Genomic DNA, 17760 nt, shown 5'->3' with positions numbered 1-17760 from the left:
TTTTTCTTTAGGCATTCGTATAGCTCTGCCGTACGATTTAAGCCCTAAACTCGTTCTAGGTTCCGAGGTTGTCGCCTGATACGACGTAAACCCTCATATCTTCTAGGCAATTTGAGTGACCCTGTCACGCAAATATAAGCCCTAATTAAATAAAATTGGCGGGATAAAACACTTTAATATTTTCTTCTCAAAATTGGAGCCAAATCATAGGATAGACTGGGAAGTCACTGAGGTTCCCCTCAAGATCTGTGGCTTCCCCTAGTTTCTCTTCATTTGGATTCCTTAACAATGTTCCAGATTTGAGCTTTTCCCCTTCACACCTCTTCGTCCGATTTCGTTGTAAAGTCCTATCCTTTTGACCTCTTTGAAGACATTATTCCCTGATTTTTATCGAGAGTTTTCTTAGGTGACTTCGGTCATTTGAGATGTAATTAACTATAGGGGCTTGCCCTTATAGGGAGCTTTTCCGAACCCAGCTTAAAATAAACCCTATTTAATTATTTGTATTAAATAGGGGAACTTGTCGGCAAATAAAATGGTTTCGCAGACCCAAACGGACGTCATATCTTTCTTAGTTTATTTGATCGAGCTTCATCCTCAGGTCTTGTGTTTATTCTTCGGGGTAGATACAGGATTTGAGGTAGAGCGCTCTTTCATTTAAACTGTGAAAAATATGAGGTCAGTTTGATTTCGTATTTTTCTAAAATTATATATATATACGTAAATTAAAAAGTCCTTCCGAAGCGGGTGACGGGATTTCGATTCTGGCGACCGACAGCTTCTTACGGGCGACCCCCAAACATTAACTTTTCCCCTTTTAAGCGTCGACAATCGTCAAGATTGTAAATATTTTGAAGTCATTTCAAGTGACAATTTAATACCCAAAATCGATAATTGCTTTTTGGATTTTAAAATGACGGGTTGGAGGTTGAAAATACAAGAAAATATTATCATATAATTAGATGATTACACTTAAAAGACAAATAAAATTATTTTTATGAGTAAATTTTGACCTTGAAATTTCAGATATTCATGAAGAAGCTAAATACTATGTGTGATAAATTAATGAGTATTATTATGCAAGTTGTAAAAGATGTGCTTGAAAAAAATCAAGAGAAAATTCTTATGAATAAAAATAATTTGTGTTGAAATAGTAATGCGCAAAAAATAAAAATAAAAAATAAGAAGTTTTATTATAAAAATTAGTTTAGAGGTAACAATTTGGAGAATTGAGAAAAAAATAAAATTGTCTTTATGGAGTCCTATGAGAACAAATAGTGATGTTAAAAATTTAATTTTTAGTAATCTTTATAATAAATTAAATACTAAGAGGGTGAAAGATATACTAAGCAAATGATAAGAAAAGTAAATATTTAGTTCAAATAAAACGTATATGGATGAAAATCAAAAAGTGATTCTCTTAGATAAGGATATTCAATATAGGTGAGTGAGATATTTTGATAAATTTTTCAATAAAGATTATAAAAATATGATAAACTTTAGTGATCTCAATATCGTAAATAATAACAAAAGTTTTATTTCTATCGTCGCATTAGTAAAATAAAAGTTGATGAGATTTTAAAGAAAATGATGTGTGAAAAATATTTCAATAGAAATTTGTAAATGTTTAGGAGAGCTGAGAATTTTTTGGCTTACTAAATTTTTTAATACTATTTTAAAAATTAAAAATGTCTGGTGAGTGGAAAAAGAGCCTATTGGTTCTTATTTTTAAGAATAAAAGTGATGCACAAGTATAGCAAATTATAGAAGAAGTTAATGTGTTATACATTAAAACTATGGGAGAGTAATTGAACATAGGTTATGACGGATAGAAAAGTTTTTCAAAATCATTTTAGATTCATCTCAGTCAAGTCTACAATAGAAGTTATACATTTATTGAAAGCGTTAATTGAGAAGTACAAAGAGAGTGAGCAATATTTATATATGATTTTTGTTGTTTTGGAAAAAACTTGTGATAAGATTCCAAGAGAAGTATTTTGGAGAATTCTAGAAAAGAAAGCTTTTTATATTGCTTATATACAATTCATTAAAGATGTGTATATTAGAGTTGTTATTTGTATTCTAACTCAAGGAGGATTGACCAAATATTTTTCTATTTCAATTGGTTTATATTAGCGATCGACCTTAAACTCATCTTTTTGATTTATTTATAGATGTTCTTACTGGGCATTTACAGGAGGATGTACCTCAATGTATGATTTTCGTTGATGATATATCATTCTTGTGGATGAGATTAGAGGGAGAGTTCAGGAAATATTTGAATTATGAATGTCAACTTTAGAGTCTAAAGACTTTCGTTTGAGTAGATTTAAAATTGAATCTATGAAATGTTATTTTAGTAATAGAAGATCTAGTCGCGGGGTTGTAATAATGAGTGATCAAGTCAGTAAATGTAGTGAGCATTTTACATATCTGGGGTATGTATGTTAGAGTTGTTATTTGTATTCTAACACAAGGAGGATTGACCAAATATTTTCTTATTCCAACTTGATTACGTTAGGGATCGACTTAAAACTCATATTTTTGAGCTTTAAATATGGATGTTCTTACTAGACATTTACAAGAGAATGTATCTTGGTGTATGATTTTTGAGGATGATATATCATTCTTGTAGATAACATTAGAGATAGTTCAAGAAGTACTTGAATTATGGAGGTCAACTGTAGAGTCTAAAGGCTTTCGTTTGAGTAGATCTAAAATTGAATCTATGAAATGCAATTTTAAAAATAGCAGATCTAGTGGCGGGGTTGTAAGAATGAGTGATCAAGTCATTATAAGGAGTGATTTAGATATTTGGGTTGTTCAAAGTGATGGCGATATAGATGGGATGTTATTAGTAGATTTCAAGTTGAATGGTTAAAGTGGAGGGCTGCTTTGATCCTATCATTTGATAGAAAAGTACCGCTTAAATTTATAGGAAAATCTTATAAAATGGTGGTGAGACCTACAATACTTTATGACATAGAATGTTGGCCTATTAAAGGGAAGCATAAAATTAAGTGTTCGTGAAATGAGAATGCTCAGGTGGATGAGTGGCTTTACACTTAGAGACAAAATGTGGAATGAATATATTCATCAAATGGTTGGAGTAGCTCTAGTGACAGACAATATTAGATAGAGTCGCCCTAGATAGTTTGGTCACATTAAACATCAACCATTTGATGACCCAATTAGGAGAGTATATATTTTAGAGTTGACTTATGTTAAGAGAGAGAGGAAGATCTAAAAAACACTTGGGCATGTTATATTAAAAATGATCTTAATTTATTAGAATTTAATGAAAATATAACACCCAATAGGACTCTAGATAAAGAGGATTCATGTAGCTGACCCCACTTAATGGGATAAAGGCTTGTTGTAGTTGTTGTTGTTGTATTTTTTTTATTTTAAATTAAATATGTTTGGTATGTATAACTTAGTTATTTTTAAAAATGCTCGAAACTATTTTTAGATTTTTTATTGTCTTTAAAAGCAATTTAACTTGTTTTTTAAAATTGAGAATAAAGCATCCAAAAAAACACTAAAAAATTTATTTTTAAGATAGAGGCAAAAACAAAAACCAAAAGAGATCCCAAGCATTCCCCAAGTCTATGAAGACACGCCTTCGAATTTTCCCTCAATAAGTGATCTAACTTAAAATATCAGCTTTAGTTTGGGTAATTTTCAAATATAAACCAAAGTTCTAACAGTTGTCTATTTTTCATAAGAATCTAAAAAAAAATTGATCTAAAAAAAAAACCGGACTCTAAATATTTCGATTCAAATTAATAGTCTCATCTAACTTTGTTCGGTTTTATAGTTCCTTCTCTGTGATTCATCCTGTTATGTTCTTTTGCGCTAGAGCAGTACAGAAGATGTAAAACTTGTAAATGCCTTGAACTAAATCAATTTTCTTTTTTGGACTCTGTTTCATTAAGCAATAGTAGTCAACTCCAGAGCTTTGCGAACCCCCGAAAAACTTTTGCAATGAATATTATATTCCACTTTGATGTATTTTGATCGCATCCCTAGATTACTGCTTTATTTGAGATGATGTTGAAGTTTCGTTGCGTTGCAGTGAACTCCGACGCTTGCAAAAGTTTTCATTTGAGGAAGCAGTGTCTCCTGAGCGTCTCTCAAAGTTATTTCACAAGAACAATAATTTTTCACCATTTAGATCGCAAAGGGCCTTCTCAGTTCCACCGACATGCCTTTCAAAGGAGTTTCGTTGAACGGCGAAACTTCTTCAAACAAAACCTACTATTTAATTAAATTGGCTATGTTGGATTTAGCTCGATAATTGACCCACCCTTTTATTAAAGTCGCCTTTCCAACGACAGAATACCAAGCTCTTATTTTTACGTTTAATTATTGTGTTGTGTTGTATGCACCTTTATCATCACTTGTTGAGTTCTTATCCTAACCGCCGTCTTTTTTCCCGTTAACATAATGAAGATTTGCATATTTCCTTTCAATTTTTTGAACTTTCTGTCACCATTGATGGCATAAAGGTTTGATATTTCAGATTGGAATTGAAGATGTAATGAGAGCAATTCATCTGAAGTCATTTGATTATAGAGTTTTGAATCTTTTGTTATATCAGCTAAGAGGTCAACCGGTGAGTACTGATTAACCTGTTGTTGATATATCTTCTGTTACTAGTTAATATTAACATGGTCCTTTTTACATATGCAACTTACAGAATATCTCTGCTTTGGATCATATTTTTATGTCTTTTTGAGAGTTGCAGTTTATTAATTTGAGTTTATATGGTGTAAATTTCCAACAAACATTGGGGTTTACATTTTTTTTTCTTTTTCAAAAAAATTGGTGGAAAAATAAATAAATTTTGACGTAGGATGTATTAAGAGTCTAGAGTTTGTAATGGAGATCTAATATGCAATGTAGAAAATAATACAATGAATTATCCAATTTCACAGGACATGAGGTATTAGCCTTGTTCTCTCCACATTTGATGAAAATATGCTGAAAGTTAAAATATTTATTACTTTCAACAGGAATTAATTGTTTGAAAACTAATGCTGTGGAAATAATTCAAGTTTGTAGAAAATATTAATTTCAAAGCTAAAAAAATTGTAAAGCTAAAAGTTTATTCTGAAGAAATATGTATGCCATTCTAATAGAAATTAACGGTTAGAAAATTAAGGGTCATAAAGCCACGCAAAGGATTGAAAAATCAGGCAACGGAAAGAAAACAAAATTGTATTTGGAAATGCAGCTTTGTTTTGAGTTAAAGTTTCCCTTTTTTGTCAGCCATTTTCTTACCTGAGAACATTTTCTTTTTATAACATGATCAAATTATTAAAAAATTCTGACTAAGCGATCTTCTTCGAAAACTGTGTTCGGCTATTTTATCACACGGGTGGTTTATCATGTTATTATTGACACTTGTAAGGTTTCAGTCAACAAAATTCTTCAAATGCTTGTTTATTTTTCATACTGTATTTATACTTTTGACAGCACCCATCAGCATTTAATAGTATTTTCTTATTTATTTTTATTTTTTATTTTTTATTTTTTAAATAGCTTGCTTCAAGCCAAAGCTATATATAACACTTTTCTTTTGAAGGTCAATGAATTGCACATGGAGTTCCTTTCAGTTTCAGAATTCCTAGTTGAGGTTTCAGATGACTTGTAAGTATATATACTTTTTACAAATAAATTAATTATAAGTGTATATATACATATATATAACTCTACTAACCACCTCATCTCTTCTTTTTTCTTTTAATTTTTTTTTTATGATTGGCCGTCATGTTATATGTGACAGGTATGACTATGAGGTGTGTCATTATTTTATGCATTATAGTGCTTGATTATATTAAACAAGTAAAGTTGAGATATTTTTATAAAATATGAAATTGAATTAACTGTTGTTATTGGGATTTAACAGGAAGATGTAATTGACAACACTTTCAACATCTTACGAATGTTCGTTGGAATATATGGACCTTCGAAGGCCCCGGTTATGCTGGTCAGTTCACCAACCTTTCTTTTTCTTCATTTAGGAATTATTTGGTTGATCTAACTAGAAAATATGTTTATAAAATGATGAATTATTTTCAGTGCATGAATATGAAATCATAATTTTGTGACTGTTTTCATCAATTTTGTGGAATTTAAAATCAACCATATTATTTTATTACATCTAATCAAATTAGGGATCAGGCCGTATCCCGGCCTTAATATATTTTGACTTAGATCTGGCCAGTTTATTGTATGGATCATAATATTTGACCTGAATCTGCCTTGATCTTAACCCACCAAACCCTAATACATGTGTTGAACAGTTTATTATAACATAATTTTTTTATTTCAACAACCCACTTAACCCAAATATGACTCATTTGATCTAATATGATCCCATATTATCTGAACTAAAACAGTAATGAATCAATTTTGGGTCAATCCGAGCATGATTTTAATAATCAGATCTATAATGTGACCTAAATCTGATTTAACTAGTTATAGAGTCGACTTGGATCTGAATTTTCCAAATCCGGTTCTGTTCAAGTCATTTTTTGACACCACTAAATCAAATGGTGAATTTAACAGATTTCATGTTCTTCAAAACAAACTTTAGTGTGGAAGTGAAGTGATATCATTTTTTGAGGAAGCTTATGAATTTTGAATTCAATTATATATTCTAATTGCATTCCTCCAATCATTCTTCATACAATATTTTGAATTCCATGCAACCAATTGGGCTCTTAAGAATTCTCAGACATGGAGTTTTGCCATAATATTTTTAATGGCCAATTTATGAAATTTGTGATTTAGACTGTTTTTTCTCCCAATTTAATCATAGGTTCCTTTATATATTTACTTTTTTAATTTTTTTTAATTTTTTTTGTTCAGGCAAAATGCATTACTGAGGCTGAAGAGAACTATGATCGTTTGTCAAGGGCCCTTGATCCAGAACTCTGCTTAAACTATTGGAGAAGATGTGAAGAAGCCACCAGACAAGGTTTTACATAATTTATTCTTCTTCTACATTTTTTTCATTGTGATCCTTATTTTCATACAGAATTATTTTCCCAAAATTTTCTCAGGATGTTCAAATTTGAAGCATGGTGTTGGAAAATGGACCATTCCTTCAATTATTGTGGACGAGGAATCATTCAGATTGCAGGCCTTTGCTGAAAATGTAAGAACCAAAACTTCTTGATTTGAAATCAAGTTTGATGACCATTAAAAGCACTTATGTATCTTGTAAAAGTAGTTTTCTCTTATTTAAAATTTTAATTATGTTTAACTATAATTAAGCATGTGAAATCTCTCTAAGTAAGAATTAAACTGAACTCTTAAATATTGAGATGCCTTTTGGTGGAACTGAAACACTCTTGGAATGATTGACCTCTTTAAGAAATTATGCATGTAATACTTAGATGAACCAGAGTTTGGGATTTACATATGCACCGCATAATTCTTATATGTTTAAATATTTAACACCTAAACTCTCATATTTATATTTATAACACTCAAACTTTAATATCACATAAAAAATAATATCATTATTAATTTTTTAAAAGCCCAATGCATTAGATATGTAAATACAGAAGAATTGTGTGGTATGCATGCAAATTTCACTTATATTTATTTGTAAATATAGAATGGCAGATGTGCCTCTTTTGTTTTTTAATGTCAAAAGACTCGAGAGTGGCAATGCTGCCAAAATGGATGCCAAACTGCTGAATGCATGAAATAAGGTAAGGTCTGAAAGCGTTTTGTACTATTTATTGATATTCTCAAGGTAGGTCTGAAAGACTTTTAAAGATTATTGACTTGATATAGTTGAAACTGCTCGGCAAAAAAGAGTTTATTAATAATATTTTGTTTGCAAAGTTCCTTTACATACATGCCCCCCAATTCCTTTGTATTTACACATCTACCACCAAAACTGTAATTTTTGCTTACATGCATCTTTATCTATGCATGAAAGGGTGAACTTTACTGTGTAGAAATAAAAAAAGGTGATGTTTTTAATGTGATATGAAAAATTTTGGTGGAGTCAAATGCAAAAATAAGCAAATACATATGAATTGGAGGGTATGTATGTAAATGCCCCCTTAATATAATGTTAATCATTGACATGAATGGTGCATAAATATTATAAAAATGTATTATTTATGGATTACATTTGTGTGCCAGACAGTTTTGTTGAAGTGCTTTAGCAGCAGTGCGAGAAGCAATGATGCTGATTTGCTTGGGAGAGACGGTAGGTTAAGATAGATAGAGATAAGACCAACTAAACTATAAACTAATCCACGAATCTATTTGACAGATTTTGGATTCCTGTTAGACGTCAAGGCACAGGATTTATGCTCATTGGCTAAGCTTCCTTTTTTCAGTTAAGACAGTTCGTCTGTTCTTTCTGTTATTTATCTCTTTAAGTTTTTTTAGTAATTGATTATTGAACTAGCATTATGTAAAAATTGAAGTTTAGATGCTAGATATGTAAATACATGGAAATTAAATGGTATATATGTAATTCTTCCCAAAAAATTTAAAAAAAAAGGAGAAGTAAAAGACAAACATGCCCTCAATTGAATACTGTGTTGTACAGTGATTTTGAACCAAAGTAGTCTGCTCTCTGTACAATTTGACCTCTCACCACTGTAAGTTATAAAAAATAAAAATAAATAAATAAATAAATAAATAAAAAAAAAGATTCTTTCTGTTTTTTTACTTTTATTCCATTTTCCTATTAAAAAGCAAAGATTTATCCTCTATTTTAAATATTTGTGTTGATGGAACACAAGTCAACTGTAACAGACCGACACCCTTAAAGAATCTGCAAATTTCCATTTTTTTTAAAAAAAAATATAAATTAATGTGTGATTAGCATTAATTAATTTCCAATTTTAAATTGATTTGTTAATTAAGCTCCGATTAGTGTGCATTGCTGGTATGGTGGATGGCTAAACAAGGTGATTTGGTGGGGCTCTATTAAATAATATTCATCGTATTTATAGAAGAATTATATTTATTTATAGAGCATATTTTATATATGAATATGATACTATATGAGACAATGATAAAAGAAAATGAGCAACTAAGTTCAAAGCATGGGTAAAATACATGAATAATTATTCTATCAGGAGCTCCGATACAGTTTTGCATTAGAGCTTCAACCAAGGTCTGTCATATGTACATGTAAACTCACTCATATATTAAATTGGGAGTCTGTCTATACATGTGGTAGACTCTGATTCGAGTCCTGATGCAGGACTCATGATGAAATAATTTCTCAAAACATACATGCATCCGATCAAACTGGTATATTTGAATATCGGCCTGACAAACTCGTTCAGCTGAATTCAATTAATCAATTTGCTTGATTAATCCGATGAACTAAATCGAGATAACGAAAGCGAGTAAGAAAAATCAAAGATTTGTGCAGTGAAAAAAAAAAAAAAGTTGTGGTTGAAGATTAATACATGTGAATGTAAAATTTTATTTATAATATTAATTCTAAAATTAGAAGAGCTTTTTACTGCAAAGAATGGAATTGAAATTGGCATTTTCTGCACTCCATCTCCACCACATGTGATGCGTTCTTTCTTCAAGTAACTTTTTGTCTCTTGCACCAAAAAAAAGTAGATCTGATGTTAAGCGCTCTTGTTCCCACATCAACCAAGTAGAAATTGTTAAGGATGATTTACATAAAAAATCCACTTAATTCACCTCTACACTCCCAATTTTTACCTACATGCCACATCAATGTGTGTATGAACAAATGTATTTTACTTTTTAAAAGTTAAAATAGTGAGTTTTAGGGTCCGTTTGGGGCAGCTTATAAGTGCGGGGGCATTTTCAAAACGTCGCCGTACCGTTTGGTTCGCGCGTTTCGCCAGCTTATCCGAAACTGCGTTTGGGTTTTTACACTAAACCCCGGGTCGACCCCTGTGGCCTGCCCACGGGCCGCATTTCAGGATAAGCAGTTTATCCTGAAATGCACAAGCTGCCCCAAACGGACCCTTAATGTGATATGAAGATGGTTGTTTGAGTTTGATATTGTTTGGATTCCATCACATTCTATTTATTAGACATTTTTTTGGTATTTTTAAAACTATTTATTATATTGTGATACAATTAAGGTTGTAATCGGGACGAGTATAACATAGTTTGGACTTGACTTGATATAATTATAAGTTATTTATGTTGAGCTTGAGCTTGTGTACAAATTTGATACATTGTTCAATCCTAATTTGTTTAAATTTTTTATTGTTTGAACTTGAATTGTTTATCACAAGTGAAAAAGTATTTAAATGAGCAAATCATAAAACTAAAAATTCAAATGAATATCTAAATTCTCAGATAAAAAAAATTAATAAATAATTTTAAAAAACTGATGACATCTACTTATTTATCGATTATAAACTCTAAAATCTTTTAACTTTATAAATTAGTTGTATCATTCTAATCATATGATGCACTAATTTAAATTTTACAAGTGGATAAACTAAAATAACCTAAAAGTTGTAGGAATGAGCATTTACATAAATAATATTATTAATAAAAGAATATCAATCATATTATTATTGATATGACACTATGTTACTATTAAATTTAAAATTAAATAAATTCTAACTTATTAAATTTTATTAAATAATATAACATATGTAATATGAGTTATCATCGAATAACAAACGAGTTTGTTCGTGAAACAAACATAAATGAACAAGTTTGACATTAGTGTTCGAAGCATTTAGAGATTGTTCGAGCATATCTAGTTATTAATTTGAACGAAGATGATCGAGCCGAGCCAGAGTTGTTCATCAATTGCATTGGTTCATTCTTATTTTATTTTAGTAGCTTCCATTAAAACTCAAATTTAAATAGGAGAAAAAATTGTGCTATTGGTTCATAAAACAACACAACCCCTCCACAGTAATATCAAGGAGTGCTCATTGCATCAACACGGGTAACAGATCCGAAAATTTACACATGCCACACAATTCCCCTTTGTATTTATATATTTAACACCTACAATTTAATATTTAGTTTTATAACACATTGTAGCTAAAAGTTCTTAATAGTGTGATATCAAATATTTTAGTGTTATGAATATAAAAATTTAGATTTAAAGGCCCCTGTTTTAAATCACTGAAGCAACATACAGAGGCTACACGCAAAACAACAGGGAAAAGCAGCAGAGAGCTCTGAATTGATGCAACTAAAAAGTTCGTTTTTTTTTAAATCTAAGGAGAAAGAGGCCATTCAAAGCCAGCAAAGGCTTCATTGAACCCACCTCCATAGAATCTGACCTGCAACCTCTCCAGATTCTGCTCATCAACATCATCGTCCCAAACACTCTGTTCATCGCTCATATCTTCAGAATAAGCATCACCATCATCCATGAAATCCCACGAGTACTCTGAAGAATCAGAGTAATCCGAGCATTCATTCCAGAAGCTCCTCTCGTAGGAATCGACGATCTCCGGGCCGAGAACCCTCAGCTTCCCGTTCTTCTCCTTCACCAATCTCTCATCAAGCTTCACATCCCAACACCCCCTTATGTCAAGGAACTCCAGCTCCTGACAATGGGAGAGTATTTGAAGTACTCCTTGAGTTGTCAGCAGGAGATAGGCCAGTTCGAGATGGCGAAGCTTGGGCATGGTGAGAGCGATGGCTAGAGCTTCGTCATCCTGGCACACTTTTCCGGCGACATCCAGAGGGTGCATTGTGCGCCGCAGGGTGGCTAGAGATTTGCAGTGCATGCCGAATGATTTTAGAGCACGAACGCCAATGTTCTTGCAGGAGCTGATGTCTAGGAAGGTGATGTTAGAGAAACTTCCTGCAACTTGCTCCACAATGGCGTCGCTCATCTCGCTCCTCGGCACCTCGAGGGACTGAAGAGAACCGGCACTTGCATAACACAAGAGCTAATAGAATCAGGGATGATAAAGAATCAATGGGTGGTGATATGAACCAACCACTTTACGTTATGCCTCCAACAGAACAATGAAAGCAGCAAAACAGCAATCGAAATATAGAAAACCAACCAAGTTTGACAAAGATTGGATTTTGGAGACGGGAGTTCACTTACTAATCGGCGATGAAGGAGAAGAGGGAATCGTTAGGGAGGCCGGAGATGGCGAGCCTGCGACAATAGCCGGAGCTGCGCCGGACGAGGAGGTGGAGCATTCGCTCAATCTGTTCAGGATTAACCCTGCGGCTCCACTCCTCGAGATCGATCTCTTGCCAGCAATAAGGGCCGGACACCGCCCTGCTCCACGACTTGCAAACTCGAGGCACCACTGAAAGAATCTGCTGGAGAGACAGGTTGCGGAAGATCAAGCCCAGTGCGTCCGGGATCAGCTCCTCCCATGATCGCAATTCGGCAAACTCCCCCATGGATCCTGTTCAGTAAAGGCGATAACTTTAGAGAGGAGAGAATCAAAGCAAGAAGAAAGCGAACAGGTATTCAAGGAACAAACCTGGACGAGGTCAAAGAGTGGGTGGGAAGCAATTAAAGCGCGGGTAGAGAAATGGCAGAAGGAAAAGAACCCAAATGGCAAATACAGCAGCAGTTTTCAGATAGCACACGGATTAATGATCGGAAAGCGAAAGTAGAACATTCCGCTTTCAATCCGCAGAAGCCCAAATGCAGAAATCGAAAATGGGTGAAGATTTAAACCCAACGCAGGTGCTGGAAACACATTAAAAGCTCAAAGCGAGCCGAACATGGTAAGAGATCCGTGCAGATTGGGCTGATCCAGGTAGGAAGATCAGCGGGCGATTATCACTTGTTGGAGAAGACAAAAAAAACTCGATCTTGGCGAATCATTCGGTAAAGGAGTCACCTTTGACGCACATAAACTGGCAGAGAAAATGAAAGAGAGGATCGGAAGCAAAAGCGATGAGGAGAAATAGGAGAACCTGCTCGAGGATGAAGAAGATGAGGTGAGAGAGGAGGAGATAAAAGGGAAGGAGTAGCCACCAAACCCAAACAACACAAGCAGAGGAAAAATAGGGGGGTGAAGCGTCCATGGATGGCAAAGATGTAATTTCATAATTAAAAGTTTTATTTTTTAAAAAATGAAATAATATTAAAATTTTGAATTTATTTTTAATTTAATTTTATTTCACGTTCGTCATGCTGTAGGCTTGTGATAACGAGGGCCCACTAAATTATTAAAATAATATTTCACAGTTTATAAATATTCGGGACAAAAAAAGGGTTGGACACCGGCTGAAGTGGCCAAATTAAGGTTGGACTTTTTAAGCAGTTTTTATTAAAATGCTTGAAAATTTCAAATAAATCCAATTTATCAAGACAGTTGTGTTAGGTTTTTCCCAATAATTTAATCTATTATTAAATTATTTTGATAAGCATTAAAATATATTACTTTTAATCCATAATCACAAAAAAATAATTTCTTTTCCAAAAATATATATAGGGGTGTAAACGAGCGGAAAACAAGCGAGCCCAGACTCAGCTCGTGTTCGACTCGTTTATAAGTGTGTTGGTGTTACGAGTCGAATACAAGCCGTTTATGAACAAAAAGTCATTTTGACAATTCTGATCATGTAGCCATAAGAAATTAAGGATTGGGACAAGATTTAAAACATCATTTGAATTTAATTTAATATTTTTTATTCTTTTTCCTTCATTAATAATTTTAATTGATTATAAATCTTTGTAGCATTGTAGTTAATTAAATTTTTAAAAAAATACTACTCATCAAAGATATATATATAGATATAATTGATTAGTAATATTTCGAGCCAAAACGAGCCGAACACGAACGAACAAATATTTGTTCGTGTTTGGCTCGTTAACTTAACTAACGAGCTGAACACGAGCTTTTTAACGAGTCGAACACGAGTTGTTCACGAACAACTAGCCGTTTTGACAGCCCTAAATATATATGGGCATTTAACAATTCTTATTAATTTTCATATCACATCTAAATTTTCATATTTACACGCAAAGCACTTTTAATTCTTAACATCAAATAGAAAATTACCTTATTATCACCTTGATATTGCATTTGTAAATATAAAAATTTAGGTATGGAATATGTAAATAAATAAGAATCATAGATGATATTGAGATTGATATTGAGATGGATTCTTTGGGACTTTGGAACTAAGAAGAAAACATATCCTTGGAGCCTTATTATTCAAATAAAAAAAAAATATTTGCTGTCATTAAGATTATGCAGGTTAATTGGTTATTTACGTATCACGAAAAAAACCAATGTGCAAATTGGGCTGCTACGCGTGGATTGGAGAAACAAGACTTCATATTCTCGGTTCGAGTACGTCATGAGCTTTCTATTCTTATTCATGAAGATTGTTTTAGAAACTCTTTATATTCGATATGATAATATTTTTAAAACTTTTTGCATAAGCTGCACACAGTGACTGACGGTTTCTTTTTTTCGTGAAATTGTCAGTCACAAATCGTATAACCTCTTCTTTTTTGAAATAAAATTTCTAACGAGATTCATTAAAATAATAATAATAATCATCATAGATGATCAACCAAATTTATGAGATTTAATCCTATATCTTTATACTAAAATATTAGTCAAGATATGTCACCATTAAAATAATAAATTCATTTAAAATCAGAAGATTAAACACGCTATGCCATTATATTTTATTTTATTTTATTTTTACCCTTGAACTTTAGTTATAAATTTGTAATAAACCTTATTGGAGGCGTGACGTATAACATGGAAACGTTGCAATAATTTGTCGCTTAATCTATTCGGCTATATCGTTAATGATATCGTATTATTATAAACTTATATTTAATTGGTGCCGTCTAAAATAATGCGGAAATAAATTCACTTAACAAATAAAAAATCAAACGCATTTGCGACACATGTGATTTTGGACGTGTCCGCTAACAAATTTTACATAATGAGCACTATGAATCGTATAAACAAGCCGAACACGAGCGAGCCCAGGCTCAGCTCATTTTCGACTGATTTTTATTTCGAGCTCAAAAAATGTGTTCGTGTTCGGCTCGTTTGCTTAGCGAGCCAAACACGAGTCGTTCACGAACAAAGAGTCGTTTTGACAACCCTAATCACGTAGCCATAAGATCTTAAGGATTGGGGCGATATTTAAAACATCATTTGAATCAAATTTAATAATTTTTATTTTCTTTTTTTAATTAATACTTTTAATTGATTATAAATCTTTGTAGCCTTATGGTTAATTATTTTTTAAAAATATACTACTCATCAAATATATATATATATATATATATATATATGGGGCACATACATACATGACACACAATTCTATGCAATGCCCTAACTTTTATATTTATATGCATAACACTCAAATATTTTATATCACATCAAAATGATATTATTACTAACTTCTTAAAAAGGATTTTTACATCAAATTGGAATTATGTGATATGTATGTAAATTTGTCAATTACAATTTGAGCTTGGTATGGGACTTGCCAGTATACCACCATGTGCAGGGATGGTGATCTTTTATTGCTGAAATATAATAGAAAAAAAATATTATATTCAGTGATATAGGCTATGAAATTAAATATTTAATTATTTATTATATCATATGGGGACCACACCCCATGCATCCGAGTCTGATAGACATACCATATTATATGCATTTATAATAATAGAAACAAAATATACAAATATAGATGAGATATGCGGCCAAATGCATTCCCATATCATCATTAATAAGAGAATTAGACTTTATTTCAGAAAATTGGGCAAGGATATTCAATTCCAAATTAAATTAAATATTTTTTCATGACCATTATATTTATTTTCAATAAATATAAGATAAATTGTAATTCATAAGTATTATATTCATTTCAATACTAATACAGGGTGCAACAAAGTTCTAGGAACTGCATTTGCTCGTGAGCATTGTGCAACGAGTTCTTCTACAAACAAATATTGTAACTGCGTGATCATTTTCCTGCCTGAGGAATAAGGGCATATATATGTACTCATCAAACTATAGTGAATTATTTCCGACTAAGCTAGACCCCGAGGTTTTTTTGTACTTTGAGTTTTTCACGTAAAAATTTCTGATATCTCTTCCCGTCAATTGTATTCTCTAAGCCTGTTATGGATTCATGTATAACACAAAAACGATAACTCATTACTCGATTGCTGTGAATTCTCTAGCATGCATCAATTTTGATATGATAACTATAGCAAAATTTTGATTAATATGAAATATTACTTTATTATTATGGTTACTCAACATCAAATAATAGTTTACAACAAGATTAAATAGATTCCTAACTTGGGCTTAGAAAAAACCTCTATGATGTAATATGTTGGTTCATGAAATTAAAATTATCTCACATACTCATAGAGTAACATCGCATGTACTCTTGCCTTATGTGTGAGCATAATAGCAATTTGTAAATTAGGATTGGCTATAATGATATTGATTAGAATCTCTTAATAGGTATATTTTTGGATTATTGTTTAATGATTAATTATATCACTCATCATTAAACAATAACTTAAAAAATAATTCTTAATTTTATTATAAATTACTTTAACACAAATTTTAAGTTGACCTTAAATTTCAAGAATTAATTATATTTTTAATTATGAAAATAGGAATTTAATCTCAATATTTTAAGAATTTGTCAAATGAATTTTAAACCATCCAACTTAATTTAGAAATAAATAAAAAAATCATAATTGTTTGATTTAAAATTAAAATTATGGAATATTAATTTGAAAATGAATAAGCATACTAGAGCCATATATCCTTTCATATATACATATATATATATATATATATATATATAATATAAAAACATTGAATTGGATGATTTCTATGTTGGGGTCCCATTCGAGAATAATTTTAGCGATCAGTCGGAGTTGACATTCATGCACTGAAAATTTTGTAAAATAATAATTACAAAAATGGCCTCAAAAATAGAAAGTAACTATAGGTAGTAATTTTTATACCTTTAAATGAAAAATAAATAAATTAATTTACGAAAATGAAAAATAAATAAATTAATTGCCCTTTAATATCTTAGTTGATTCATATCCAAATCACATAATCCTTATTTATTGGCATATCTATCATCTAAATATTTATATTTATTTACTATGTGATATTTTAATATTACAATCATATCAAAACATATATTTTAAATGTGCCTTCCATTTTTAAGAAAATATTAAAATTGACTATATTATTAATTTATGTTGATGAATTGATTTATAATAAATACATAAGAATTGTATGCTATGTATATAAATCTCTCTTATTTATTATACATTTAAATTAATAAATTCACATAGTTTATTAAAAAAATTATGTGCTAATATTTTATCTTGATATTTAATGATTAGAGAGCTTTAATTTTTAAAATAATTAAAATGCAAGATGTAATTATTTATAAATGGATATTTAGAAACCCTCAATTAATTTTTATTTGTTACTCATATATTTATATTATTTATTATATATTTTTAATTCATAACATTACTATCCTTTAATAGTTGCATATTAACTTTCTTTAAATCATGGGCTATTTTTATTTTCCGTTTGAGTTTTGAAAATGTTGTCTCACCGTTTGGAAACTGCGTTTGAGCAGCTAATCCAAAAACGCAGATGATTTTTTACACTAAATGCGGAATACAGGTCGAACTCCGCGGTTCACGTGTTCAAATAAGCATCTTATCTGGATAAGCATAAGCTGCCCCAAACGCAGCCTTAATTATTTTCTATCAACTAAAAAACTAATTTCAAATAA

At 31.2% G+C, this 17760-nt stretch overlaps 2 protein-coding genes across 10 annotated transcripts in view; one reads left to right on the top strand and one right to left on the bottom strand.

Moving 5' to 3' along the window:
- LOC110021383 overlaps window positions 1-8488 on the top strand; it is a 48071-nt gene extending 39583 nt beyond the window's left edge. For 3 of the 9 annotated variants that reach the window (XM_020719859.1, XM_020719858.1, XM_020719857.1), the window contains exons 9-16: window positions 4526-4618; window positions 5591-5655; window positions 5792-5804; window positions 5915-5995; window positions 6880-6988; window positions 7074-7168; window positions 8173-8239; window positions 8306-8483. In XM_020719859.1, the coding sequence (XP_020575518.1) occupies window positions 4526-4618; window positions 5591-5655; window positions 5792-5804; window positions 5915-5995; window positions 6880-6988; window positions 7074-7168; window positions 8173-8239; window positions 8306-8376 (594 nt within the window). In that variant the 3' untranslated portion in view covers window positions 8377-8483. Of the gene's footprint in view, window positions 1-4525; window positions 4619-5590; window positions 5656-5791; window positions 5805-5914; window positions 5996-6879; window positions 6989-7073; window positions 7169-7633; window positions 7943-8172; window positions 8240-8305 lie in introns of those variants that run through there. The other 6 variants (XM_020719863.1, XM_020719866.1, XM_020719860.1 and 3 more) reach the window with 6 other exon arrangements.
- Window positions 8489-11191: 2703 nt separating this feature from the next.
- Window positions 11192-12975, bottom strand: LOC110021377 (F-box protein FBW2). Its single transcript, XM_020719851.1, has 3 exons — window positions 12465-12975; window positions 12074-12386; window positions 11192-11892 (listed from the first exon to the last, which is right to left on the bottom strand). Exons 2-3 carry the CDS (start codon window positions 12379-12381, stop codon window positions 11226-11228), a joined length of 975 nt encoding a protein of 324 aa, XP_020575510.1. The 5' UTR covers window positions 12382-12386; window positions 12465-12975; the 3' UTR covers window positions 11192-11225.
- Between the last annotated feature and the right edge of the window lie 4785 nt (window positions 12976-17760).

This window comes from Phalaenopsis equestris, unplaced genomic scaffold (assembly GCF_001263595.1).
Source record: "Phalaenopsis equestris unplaced genomic scaffold, ASM126359v1 Scaffold000134, whole genome shotgun sequence".
Lineage (NCBI taxonomy): Eukaryota > Viridiplantae > Streptophyta > Magnoliopsida > Asparagales > Orchidaceae > Phalaenopsis > Phalaenopsis equestris.
Note: the sequence above shows the minus strand (reverse complement) of the source record. Positions and strands in the feature narration are given on the sequence as shown.

Excerpts from the sequence above, each read along its gene's own strand:
- LOC110021377 (XM_020719851.1), bottom strand. The coding sequence starts at position 12,381 with ATGGGGGAGTTTGCCGAATTGCGATCATGGGAGGAGCTGATCCCGGAC. Across the intron at positions 11,893-12,073 it reads TTCTCCTTCATCGCCGATTA|TGCCGGTTCTCTTCAGTCCC; the intron begins GTAAGTGAACTC and ends GTGTTATGCAAG.